General features: G+C 39.5%; 1 protein-coding gene across 1 annotated transcript in view; it reads left to right on the plus strand.

Moving 5' to 3' along the window:
* Positions 1-13,186, plus strand: part of LOC112442305 (hydrocephalus-inducing protein homolog) — a 316,573-nt gene that overhangs the window by 151,338 nt on the left and 152,049 nt on the right. Inside the window, exons 2-5 of the mRNA XM_024979012.2 lie at positions 2,790-2,947; positions 3,952-4,077; positions 8,957-9,076; positions 12,182-12,316. Coding sequence (XP_024834780.1) covers positions 2,813-2,947; positions 3,952-4,077; positions 8,957-9,076; positions 12,182-12,316 — 516 coding nt within the window. The 5' untranslated portion in view covers positions 2,790-2,812. The remainder of the gene's footprint in view (positions 1-2,789; positions 2,948-3,951; positions 4,078-8,956; positions 9,077-12,181; positions 12,317-13,186) is intronic.

The following is a 13,186-nucleotide window of genomic DNA, read 5'->3' on the forward strand; positions in this document are numbered from 1 at the left end:
CCATAGTCAGTTATAAACATTTTCATTTCAAAAAGAAATCCCATACCTTTTAGTTATCACTCTTCTATCCCTTCATTCCTCCCAGACCTTTGCAATGACTAATCTACTTTTTCTCTATAGAGGTTGTCCTTTTCTGGTCACTTCATGTGAATGGACTCACACAATACATATTTTTGTGTGTGTGTGACTGGCTCATTTTACTTAACAAAATGTTTTTGAGGTTTTTCCAAGTCTCTGTGATCCAAGGGAGTGGTTCAGTCGCACCCTCGGTTCTGGGATTTTCACAAAGGTGTCTTGTCTATGGATAATTGCTGTTAATAGATGGTCTTTTTGTGAGTGGGACAGAAGTTGGCAACTACCTATTCTACCATGTTGGTGATATCACACTTCCTATTTATAATAATTATGTATATTGTATGTGATTTATCATTATTCTTTATTTAGTATGTCATCTTTGCTTTTTCTAAAATTCCTTTTGAAATTTAGGAACATTAATCTTTATGTTCAGCAGTTTTCTTTGTATGTAAACCCTTTATAGTGCCTATATTTTTATCTATTGCTGTATAACAAATTACTCCAGATTAATAGGTTAAAACAATATTTGTTTTCTCAGTTTCTATAGGTCAGGAGTCTAGAAGATGGTTAGCTGGGTGATTCCTACTTAGGGTCTCTCATGCATCTCCAATCAAGCTGTTGGCCCAGACTGCAGTCATCTCAAGGCTCAACCGGGGCTGGCAACTCTGCCTTCATTCCCATGGTTGTTGGCAGGACTTAGAAGACCCACTGCCAAGCCCACTCATGTCATTGCTGGCAGGCCTTGGTTCCTCACCACATGGGCCTCTCTATAGGTTTCTCAGTGTCCTTACAGTTAGTAACTGGTGATCCGAGAGAGAGCCAGAACCAAGATGGTACCAGTTCTCTTTATAATTGATTTTACATGTGACATCCATCATTTGTGCTGTTTTATATTTGTTACAATACCTAAGTACAGCCCACACGCAAGGGGAGAAGGATTATATGAATACCTGAATGCTTAGAAACAGGTATCATTGGCTGCCATCATAGGGGCTTTCTACCACAAATCCCTTAATTCTTCTTTATTCTATCTCATTAAATGGTTTGATTCCTACCTCTTATACCAACTACTACTAATCTTAATCTACTTTTTGGCTTTCTTTTCTTAATTTTCATGTAAAATTGTGTTCTTTTGGTTGGATGAGCCCATCCTCTATTATATTCTTCAAGAAGGGAACATGTTTGTAATATTCCCTGGGCTTTGGCGTGTTCAAAACTCCTTTTCTGTAGCCTTGATGATGGAAGGAGAGCTTGGTTGCTTGTAAAATCTCTGGCTCAGGCTTTTTAAAGTTTTTGGAAAATATTCCTCCTCTGTTTGCCCATTTCATGGATAGCTTTTACAAAGTGTACTGACATCTAGTTCTCTTTTTTCATACCTTATTTTGACTTTTTGTCTGGATGCTAATTTTAAAAATTCTTTACACTCTAGTAGTTCTTCCAAGATATGACTCAGAGTTGATCATTTTGGGTCAACCTTCCTGGGTAACCACCAATTCCCTTTGCTTGTTTTTTTAATGGAAAATTTTCTTAGATTATAGTTTTAAATATTAGTTCTCCTCCTCCAGTACTTTATTTTTCTTCTTCATTGGCTCCAGTTATAGCATGTTAGAACTTCTTTAGCTGTTTTCTATTTCAATCATCTTTTTTTCTGATTGTTTTTCTTATTTTAAAATTTCATATTAATTTCTTTGGGTGTTTTATTGCTTTATTTCAGTGTACCTTATTACATTTTCATTCATATCTATTTTCCTTTATGCACCACTTTCCCTTCCAGTTTGGTCTGGTAATGCCTTACTGTCTTTTGAACTTTTAATGATTTTAAGGTTTTTTAATTTGATGTTATATCCAGCATTTCTCCCCCACAGGGTTAAAAAATCTAGGCTGCTATTACTAAAAATAGAAATCCCTACTTAGTCATAAGTGAAAGTGTGAAAGTGACCCTGTGGACTGACTATACAGTCCATGGAATTCTCCAGGCTAGAATACTGGAGTGGGTAGCCTTTCCCTTGTCCAGGGGATCTTTCCAACCCAGGGATCAAACCCAGGTCTCCTGCATTGCAGGCACGTTCTTTACCAGCTGAGCCACAAGGGAAGCCCCTACTTAGTCATAAATGGATTCCCAAAGTTGCAAATGTCCTAGTAGAAGTATAAGGAAATATATTCAATGGGGAAATGTCGTATTTATTTGATTTGGAGGTATTGGGCAGCTGATTAATGCCTTATTTATTACTATAAACTTCAGAACATTTTCAGAAACTTCCCCATATCATCTCATGCTGCCTTTTTCAATTCTCTGCCAGCTGTGAAGGCCTGAAGCCTTATGTTTATTCTGTTTGAAGAGTGTCATGAGAGAGAATTGTCAAATAAGCAGATAAAGTAGCAAACTATGAAGTATATTTTTTGAGCAGTTTTTATCTGGGGAAGATAAAAAGTACCAAAATGTAAGAGCTGCTTGTGTTTTCATGTCTTCCCTGAGCTTAATCCAGAATCACTTGTTTTGTCTAAAAGGGGTCCCAGAGTTTGGGATAAGGCTAACTCTAGACTGGCTCATGGAATAGACTCCTACAGTTAAGGCATTGGTTCCAAGTACTGGATGTATTTTTGAAGATCAGTATTTTCTAAACCTTCTTGTGTTTGAAAAACCTTCAAAAAATGTGACCTATATTCAGAAATTAACTGTATTTGTTCTAAAACTTTTTGTTTTTCATTCTTAGGTAAACAGAGGAAATAGCTAAAAATGACAAGTAGAAGTATTGAGGAGTCCATGGGGGCTGTTCATATGGGGTTAGTCAGAACACTTAAAGGATTCCAAAGCAAGATTTTACCACCCATGAGTCCAAAGGTGGTTGCAGAAGATGAAGTAAATCGAATGGTAATGTATCAGAGAATTTCAGAGTAAAGTATCTCCTATGAGAGGAGAAGCATCTCTCAGAAAAATAGCTTTCTCCTCTGGAGAATGACAATGGCTGCCTGGCTTTCTCAGAATATCAAACAGGATATCAAATATTCTCAGTTTAGTTAACATGGTAGCTTGCTACAGAGCATAGATACCTTTTAAAGCCTGGGAAGTTTTTGAAATTACATACATCAAAGTAGAGGCTTAAATTGCTTACGTTAATCAGTTGAAGACTATACAGACAAAGCAATGAATAGTAGTTGGTCTTGGGTAAGCCCTTGCTGGGTTATTTAAATGATGGGTAACATTTTTTCTCATAAGATTAGAAAGTGTTAAAGCATTTTATGTTCTTATTTGGGTAAGTGGATGTGACTGACTATTGTATCTGATGATCAGCTGAGAGCTCTTTGGAAACAAGGTATGCTCTTATGATTTCTAAAAAGTTCAAACTCATTCCTAGGCAGCACAGTCACACTTCCCAGATCCTTTACATTTTCTAAGACTTCTCTTTAACCAGGTATAACATGATAAACACCCAAAAGCTTTGCTTGCATGTTGTAACTTCGATTGAGAAATAGAAATGTCTCAGACTCTTTAGCTCTGAAGCCCTTAAGTGATTTTAGAAACCTAGAGTTTTATGCTCTTCTGAGCATAAAGTTAAGCTCATTGGACATGCTCCTGTGCAGTTTCTTGCCCTTCCTCTCCCCAACCCCATGTTCTTTTGTGTGATTCCTTTAAAATCATAAGGAAATGGCAACCATATGTCATTTCAAATTATTGTGCAAAAAGCTCAGAAGTGCATGGGTCCTTCTCTTGTTTGTATTATTTAGTTATTTTAAATGTTTTATAAGGGAACTTAGTGGCATTCCAGGATTATCCTGGAAGCTATAAACACAAATTATTCATTACTGGCACTTACGAAAACACTTTTTCAGTATTACCACTTATGAATCTTCAGCTCCTGTTGTTTTCAATTCTAGCTGACACCCTCGGAGTTCCTGAAGGAAATGTCCCTCACCACAGAGCAGAGACTGGCCAACACCCGTGTAATGTGCCGACCACAGATCATTCAACTTTTAGATATGAGGGAAACAACACATCAAAAGGTAGCTGCTTTCTGTTGTATTTGTGTATAAGGTAGATCCTGGAATAATGTGACTGTTCTAAAACAGTAAGAACTAAGCAGTACTTATTGTTTTGGGGCTGACTAATCCCTTATTGAATTTGTTTTATATATTCTTTTTCTACCTTTGTTGATGTTGGTATCTATAATTTGATACCAAGAATTGCAGAGTATAAGTAACTTCTGATTAGTCATATTTCTTCCTTAGCTACTTCTGAACACTATGGTTTACATAGTAAGAGTAATCCCAAGAATTATATTAGTCAAGCCCAGTTGGGTTATCTTTCTAGAAAAAGAAGTTCCTGCTTAACTGAGCTGTCATTACTAGCAAGGAGGAAGGAGGAATTGTTTATTAAAACAGGCCTTTTTGTCTGTTCTGGCTCATTTCCAATAACAAATACATCCTTTTAGCCTGTAAAGAATAGATATTTTGATGTTTCTATTTTTTAATGTAAACCATATATTCCAGGCTTTAGGAACATGTTTTTAGAGTGGGTCTTATTTCCTACTTTTAAATTAATTTCTTGAATTATACACTTCAGTTTTTATGCACAAATTATGGTATGAGCCTCCCTTAGTAGAACTCCTGGAGATTAGCCCCCTCTCTAAAGGTTCCTAGCTATTCCTGAGGGTTTTTCAGAGTGATTTCCCTCAAGAGGAGTGATTGCCTCAGGTTGTTTTGCTCTCTTTGGCATGCCATTGCCTCTCCTGTCTAGGATATGCATACAATTTACTCTTTTTCTGAGCCCTGTCAGCTTTAGTTATTCATTGCTTCCTCTTTTTCCCATGCTGCTGCTGCTGCTGCTAAGTCGCTTCAGTCGTGTCCGACTCTGTGCGACCCCATAGATGGCAGCCCACCAGGCTCCCCCGTCCCTGGGATTCTTCAGGCAAGAACACTGGAGTGGGTTGCCATTTCCTTCTCCATAGCCACCCTCTAACTTCAAGGCAGGGAACACAGCTTCTTCCAAAGCTAGTTCATCATAATTAAGGGCTATCTGCTTCTTTCCCAGAGCATGACTAAAACCAGACTGTGTGTGCTGTTGTGTGTGTTACTGCTTGTGTATGTGTTTTAATGTATTTTGATCAAGGCTCTTAGTGTACCACATCTCATCTTTCCTCTTCTGTTAACTCAGTTATTTTTTCACTTTATTTTCCTGAGTTTTGTTTGTTTCTTATTTAAATGAGAGTCATACCCTTCTCATTTCCTCAAGAAGAGATTATGGAAGCTGTATGTCCTTTATATGTTTGACAATATTTGCTTATTGCCTTTAGAGGTGAACTGTAGACTTGTTGGGTGTACAATTTTTGGGCCACATGTTTTCCCTATAAGAGCTTTGCAGGCATTTTCTTCACTACCTTCTGGTTTTAAATGATGATATGAGGAAACAGTGAAAGTGAAAATTGCTCAGTTGTGTCTGACTCTTTGCAACCCCATAGACCTAGTCCATGGAATTCTCTAGGCCAGAATACTGGAGTGGGTAGCCTTTCCCTTCCGCAGGGGATCTTCCCAACCCAGGAATCGAACCTAGGTCTCCCGCATTGGGGCTGGATTCTTTACCAGCTGACCCACTAGGGGAAGCCCAAGAATACTGGAGTGGGTAGCCTATCCCTTCTCCAGTGGATCTTCCTGACCCAGGAATTGAACTGGGGTCTCCTGCATTGCAGGTGGATTCTTTACCAGCTGAGCTATAATATTAACTTGTGTGTCCAAAGATTGTTTATTCTTATTTGATATCCAGTGATTTTATTAGGGAGGCTTCCCACGCGGCGCTAGTGGTAAAGAACCTGCCTGCCAGTGCAGGAGATGTAAGAGATGTGGGTTCAATCTCCGGGTCAGGAAGATCCCCTGGAGGAGGAGATGACAACTCACTCCAGTGTTCTTGTCTGGGAAATCCCAAGGACAGAGGAACCTGGTGGCCTACGGTCCATTGGGTAGCATGTATGCAGCATGCACAATGTTATTAGGATGTGTCTAAATTTTTCCTAAAATATTATATCTGTTACTTTTTGCTAGAAAGCTTTTCTTGGATTATCAAGTATTCATGCCATTTTTTTGTTTTCCTTTAGAAATATCAGTGGTGAAGATGCTGTATCTTCTTTGCCCTTCTTCACCTTGTATTTCCTCTCTAATCCATTTTAAACTTTGTTCATTCCCATTTTACTGTAATTACATTCATCAGCATCCTCTGTCTCCCTTCTTTGAGGTATGTGTGTGTCTTAAAATTCATTCTTAAGCTTGATCAGTTCAACACCGTTGGGTCATCTCACAGCATTTTATATAGTTAGTGTCTTTTTGGTACCTTTTCATTCACTTGTGTCTCAGATATCACACTCCTTTGGCTTTCTTCCTACTTCACTGGTTGCTTTTTTCTTATTTGTTGGCTCTTTCTTCTTTTCCTAATCACTAAACATTGGAGCTCCCCAGTACTTGCTCTTTAAACTTCTTTCTCTTCTGCATTCACTCCTTAGGTGGCCCCTTGTGGGAACGAGGTTTTAAATTTCACCTTTTAAATGATTACCTTCATAATTATATCTCCTACTGTGGTCTAGCCCCTGAACTCTGGATCATATATTCAGCTCAGTGTATGATTGGCAGCTCAAACTTAAAATGTTGAAGATCTAAATTTTGCATTACATTCTTTCCCTAAATTCATGATCTTCCCTGCATCCACCATGTAATACCTCCATTGATCTGTTTTCCCAGGCCAAAAACCTTGGTGTTATCTCTGATGCCTCTGTTTTTCTCACATCTTATGTGAAATCCAACAAGGGCTAGTGATCACAAATATATCTCTATAATCAAACCACTTCTCACCACCTCTGCCACCACCATCCCATTCAACCCATCATCATCTAGACTCCTAAAGTAGCCTCCCTGTGTCCCTCTGATCATCCCATTATCAGTTCTCCACAAAGAAGAGTGATTTTTTAAAATGTAAACTAGAACAAGTTGCTTCCATGTTGAAAACTGCCTAGAAGCTTCCTGTTACTCTCATAATGAGAAAGTCCTGCAGCATCTGAGCCTGCATCCTTCGTAGTCTTTTCCTTTGTCTCTTCTGCAGCTCATTCTCCTCTAACTGCACCTCCTTTTGCTGCTCTTCAAACACTCAAAGATACTTCTTACCCCAGGGTCTTTGCATTTGTTATTCCTTCTAACTGGAATGCTGTTTTCTCAGACCTTTGCATGACTTACTTCAATTCAAACCATTTCCATAGAGAGGCCATCCCTTGACTGCCTATCCCCATTCATGCCATCTCCTTGTCCTGCTTCGGCTTTCTTTATAGCTTTAACACTGCCCGACCTTGTTTTATGTATTTTTATTTTTTATCCATTTCCTCAAGAATTTTAGCTTCATGAGGCAGTGGTTTTATTGACTTTCTTCACTACTGTATGCTCAACATATGGAAAGCATTAGAAATTCAATTAGCATTTATTGAATTAGCACTTGAATTTTTTATTGCTTTTGATTGCTTAATCTTCCCTCGAACTCTTGAATATTTGCTTTGTGCTCTCTGATTTTTTTCTATTATGTTCTTTGAACTTATGATGAAGTGGTGTAGTTAAGATTCTTATTGTTTTCATGGCAACCAGAAAAGTGAATATTCATTTGACGTTTTCTTTGCTTCTCTTTTTCTTTTTTTGGTGAGTGTTTTTGTATAGATCCTGGCTTATTTGTCATTGTGATTATTATTATTACTCATCTTTGAAATAAAGAAGGGAATTCTTCCTGGACTTGCTGTTTTCAGGTAGTTAATGTTGAGGCAGGGCTGGTAGTATTGCAGTCCAATAGGAATTCGCCATGATTCTAGGGGCAGCTCTTTATGAAAGAGGATTATATGTGTTTGTTTATTTGAAAGGGGATGAGAAGAAGGGAGGAGATGTGACAGAATTGTGTTAGCCTTTTCTTCCCCCCAGAGTTCCCCAGCTATGATTCTTCTAGCCTGTCTAAATGATGGACTCTTCCTATAAATATGCATATTAGTGTATTTTCCACACACCTGCCAGTGGTTCAGTGTAGATTTTCTTTTTTTTTCTTTTAAAATAAAGTGATTGGGTATTTCTTCCCATTAGGGAAGTCCATAGAGTTTCTTTAGTTTCTGTCAATAATGGTTTGTAGATTTTCCAGATAAAAGTCTTAAACATCTTTCATTGGATTTATTCCTATGTGTTTTATGTTTTAGAATGTGGTTTTAAATGGTATTGTTTATAAATTTCATTTCCTAAATGTTCATTGCTAGTACAAAGAAATATAATTGATTTATGTTGACCTTTTATTCAGTGACCTTGATAAGTCACTTATCAATTCTAATTTATGGGTTATTTTGAATTTTTAAAAATTAATCAATTTTAATTGGAGGATAATTACTTTACAATATTGTGATGGTTTTTGTCATACATCAGCATGAATCAGCCACAGGTATACATGTGTCCTCCTCATCCTGAACCCCTCTCCCACCTCCCTCCCCACTCTATCTCTCTGGGTTGTCCCAGAGCACCAGCTTTGGGTGCCCGGCGTCATGCATCGAACTTGTACTGGTCATCTGTTTTACATATGATAATGTATATGTTTCAGTGCTGTTCTCTCAGATCATCCCACCCTCGCCTTCTCCCACTGAATCCAAAAGTCTATTCTTTACATCTGTGTCTCCTTTGCTGCTCTGCATGTAGGATCATTAGTACCATCTTTCTAAATTCCATACATGTGCATTAATATACAGTATTTGCCATTCTGTTACTCCTTTTAAAGTGTTTCCTTGGTTCTTAGTGTTAATATTCATAGGTATGTGTAGTAATTTCTTATCTTTTCCAGTCATTTCTGCCACTTTGTGACTATATGATTAATTTATTCTTTCAACTGTAGTTTCCAGGAATTGACCTGGATCAGGCGTTATTCCAGCCCTTTCCATCAGAAATCATATTTCAGAACTACACTCCCTGTGAAGTCTATGAGGTTCCACTGGTTTTGAGGAACACTGACACAGTGAGTATGTTTGCTGGGATGGCTGTACCTTTTATGGATATATAAGAAGGGATTAGATAGAATGGAATCCTGTAAGGTCTTAGATAAGCTCTTTAATTTGATAGACCTAGGAAAATAGATGAAGACATGCCCTTTGATTATGAGCTTGATGAAGTCAGGACTGTTCTGGTTGTTTTGTTGCTAAATGCTCAGTCCCAGGGCAGTACCCGCCATGGTAAGCTCCCATGTGCGCTAAGTATTCTGTTGAATAAAGGATTAGCTGGACGAGTATCATGCAATTCTCACCAGTGACCATTTGGGAGAGGTTTTCATTTAAGACAGTGCCATTACTATTCATGTTTACATACTCCACATTAGAGCCACTATTTCCCACTATTATAGCCACAAATTCTAGCTGTAATAAAGGAGGGGAATTAAGTGAAGTCTCTGCAAGAATTAAAGGCAAATGGGAAGACTTGCAGTTATATTCACTACAGTAGCTCATTAAAGGAATCAGTGATGCCTTTCAGAGAAGGTATCAAGTCTACTCATATGAATTGCAGTTGTTGAGCCAATGTGTTTAGATTATGCAAATTATATTAGAAAAAACTTCAAAAAGAGAAGTTCCCGTTTCTCTTTTCCATCTCCCCCCTTGTACCTCAGATAGCCTTCAGAATTTGTCTACATATAGATTTGGATGGCTTTTCCCACTGTCTGTTCCTTGTTTCCTTGTGGTTGCAACTGAGGATTTCTTCTCCATCATGATGCCTTTTCCCTTCAGAGATAAATTAGGGTTTATTTCCAGAAACAGTATTAAATGACCGAAGATTTTCTTGACATATAACAATGATGAAAGAAAGAATAATGCAGAATGTCAGCATGAAGCACAGTTAAGCGTGAAAAGTAATCAGATAGGGAGGAAGGCATTAGAGAGATGCTAAATATCAGGTGTTAAGGACAAGTAGAAATACTTATAGGAGACTTAGAACATTGAGACTAAAATTCTAGGTATAATAAAAGTGGGAAATTAAGTGAAGACTATGCAAGAATTCAAGGCAAATGGGAAGACTTGCAGTTATATTTACTACAGTAACTGATTAAAGGAATCGGTGATGCCTGTCAGAGATCAATGAGGTTATTTAGTGACAGCAAAGTCAGACTTTGGAAGATGGAACATTTAGTTCTTCACTGCAGGAGAGTTAGCAAAAGAGCTCATGGGATGGAAGCTGAAGGGTAGGCAGAGGGAAGAAAAAGAACCCAAGATGTTTATACTCAGGTTCGTATATCTCAAGAAGAGATCAGTTACATAGGGCTGCCAACCAGTTTAGTTTCTCACTTTCAGTTCTCTTTTTCCCTTTCTCCACTACTTTTGGCCTCTTGTTCAAGTTTTTTTAGGCTATTAAAGGCAGAGAGGACCTAGAACAAAAGGTACTTCTCCCTGGCCATCAACAAGAAATGATTGTCAGTGGGTGTAGTGAGCATGTCAAGGATAAGAGGCATGTGTTAGCCTTGTCTACCAAAGGACACTCAGTTCTTGTGGATAAAACCCACACCTCTTGGACAGATGCTGTTGGAGTATTGGATCCCATGAAAAGAAGGTCCTCATCCAAGGAAGTTCAGCTGCCAACAAGCAGACAGGTTCTCTAGGCCAGGCAGGCTTGTTCTTGGTAAGTTAATCCCAGGACCCTTGTACAAGGTGGCTGATGTAAGCCTGCTTCTCTACTTCCTATTTCATGAAGGAACCACTGAGATAAATTTAGGACACTGAAAAATGCTCTCTGTGTCACTCACCTTAGCTTCCTCGCTGGCTTGGAATGCCAAAGACAGAGCCAGGTTGTTGTTCTTCTATCTCTCTTGAACACACAAGTTGAAAGTAAGCCATGAACACTCTACAAGCCACAGAAAAATTCACTTGGGGTACAATTATAAGCACCCAGACTCCAGAGTCAGATTAATCTGGGATCAGATTCCAGGTGGGTACTCTCCTAGCTGTAGACTTTGGGCAAGTTACTTCACTTCTCCAAGCTATGGGGATAATAATTGTACCCATTTCAGTAGGTTGTTTGGGATATTAAATGAGATAACGGATGTAAACTATTCAGCTCAGTGCCTGTCATTAGTAAGCACTAAAGCAGTGTTAGTATTATTACTAGTGTTGCTGTTGTTTTCCTTTCTAGTTTTTAATCCACAGTTATGATCTTACTAAAAGTATTCCCAACAAGCTTATATGACATCAGTTAACACATCATGAATGCCATTGACCTTTTCTCTTAACAGCAAAGCCACTTCTGTTCCTATCAGATATGCACACATCTCATTCTTAACTCCCCAGTCTCTAGTCTTCAGATATGTCTGAATTCTCTCTGCTTTTCTTCTTCCCTTCCACATCTAGGCTCCAGCTTTGAGAGGCTGTAGGGTTCTTGTTTTCTCATTTTCCACCTGAGACTCCTAGGACGGACTTAGCTATAGTTAACTTTCTTTTGCTGCCTTTAAATCTTTTTTTTTTTTTTTTTTCTTTAAAAAAAAAAAATCCTCTCCTGTTCCTGTGTCCCTAGAACCTCTACCTCTGACCACCCCTCTTCTCACAGTTATGTTTCCTTTATTGCTGGGGGCTGTCCAAAATAGGTATATGTACTCTGGGTGAAGCAAGCAGGGCAGAGAATAAGACTTTAAAAGGATGGAACTGTTTGAACCTGCTCTGAGACTGGCCTTGCGGATATTCTACTGCCCTCTGTGTTCTTGCTTCACGGTAGTGTTGGGTGGGACAGTCCTGTAGGGAAGGAAGGTAGAGCTAGGCCAGGATTTGATCCTGAACACCATTGCTTGGTGAAGTTGTAACTCTTAGGGCAAGTGTCTGTTTCCTCATCTGAAGAATGAATTGTAATGAAGCTCAAAGGTTATTGTGAGGATCAAGTGGTGCCTTATGTACAGCGGATGAGCCATAGCAGGAGTGCAGTGTGATTTCTTCTCCCAGAGCAGTTCTCAGATGTTGGAAAGTCCAGTGTGACTCCCCAGTGTAGGTGGGGTTTTAGATTATTAAGCAGTTAGTTTTCAAAAAATAGTCACATTTAAATAATAAAATAAAATTTTTCAATAACATTGCCCATTACTGGGTTTTTCTTGCAGATTCCAAGGATGGTGAAAGTTGTTGAGGAAAGTTCACCTTACTTTAAAGTAATCAGCCCCAAAGATATCAGCCACAAGGTCGCTCCAGGAGTGCCATCCGTGTTCCGAATCCTCTTTACTCCAGAGGAAAACAAGGTAACAGCAGCGCTGGCAAGACAGTGGTTGGATGCTTGTCGCTGGCAGTTTGCAATTCTGAACATTCACGGAGGTGGTGGCGGTGCTAGTGGTGTTGTCGATGGTGTTGGTGTCATTGATGGTGTTGCTGGTGGTGGTGGTGAGAGGAATGGTCAGGCTGGATGAGAGGAGGGGATGGTGCACCACTGGGAATAGGAAAGAACTGTCAAACAGTGGTGAGGGCTTATATGAGCTGCACGTAGCCAGACTGTAAAGAAGGGTAGCCTTCTGGATGCTTCCCTGGCACCTACCTCAGCTTATTTATGTTGGACAGTGCAGCTGGAGAGGCACCAAACAGGGAAAGACGTGGTCCAGGTGTAGTGAGCTGAGACAAAGGGTAGAGATCACAGCTTCTTGGGAGTTTGGGATCCTAGTTAGTTACATCCTTCCTTCCCACCCTGTAATTAGTTTAGGAGAGAGACTTAAGATTCAAATGCTGATCACAGTATCGGTCTCATTAATGGCAAAGAATGTGACCAGGACCTGAGACCCAGAGAAGGCCTCCTTCTGCTCCCTATTGACGGTGGGTAACCAGTCCTCGGGGAAGGGCTCACCTCACCAGTAGCTCCGCCCAAGCGCAAGTAGGGAAGCTAGAGCCGAAAGCAGAGGCCTGCCCTGTCTTCTTACCCCTGTCTGCACAGAGCCTGAGTTCAAAAAGAAGCCATTTCCGCCCAGCACCACCACAGCCATCAGGCATCTAGCCCGTTTTCAGGCTCTCTCTCCTCAGTTGTGTAAATTCCAGTTTCTTCTGGAAGGAAGAACTAGCTTGAGGGACTGGGAGGGTGGCTTCTCCCCACCCTTTCTCCAAGAGTGCAAGATTGCAGGTTGAGT

The sequence above is a fragment of the Bos taurus genome, chromosome 18 (genome assembly GCF_002263795.3).
Source record: "Bos taurus isolate L1 Dominette 01449 registration number 42190680 breed Hereford chromosome 18, ARS-UCD2.0, whole genome shotgun sequence".
Taxonomy (NCBI): Eukaryota; Metazoa; Chordata; class Mammalia; order Artiodactyla; family Bovidae; genus Bos; species Bos taurus.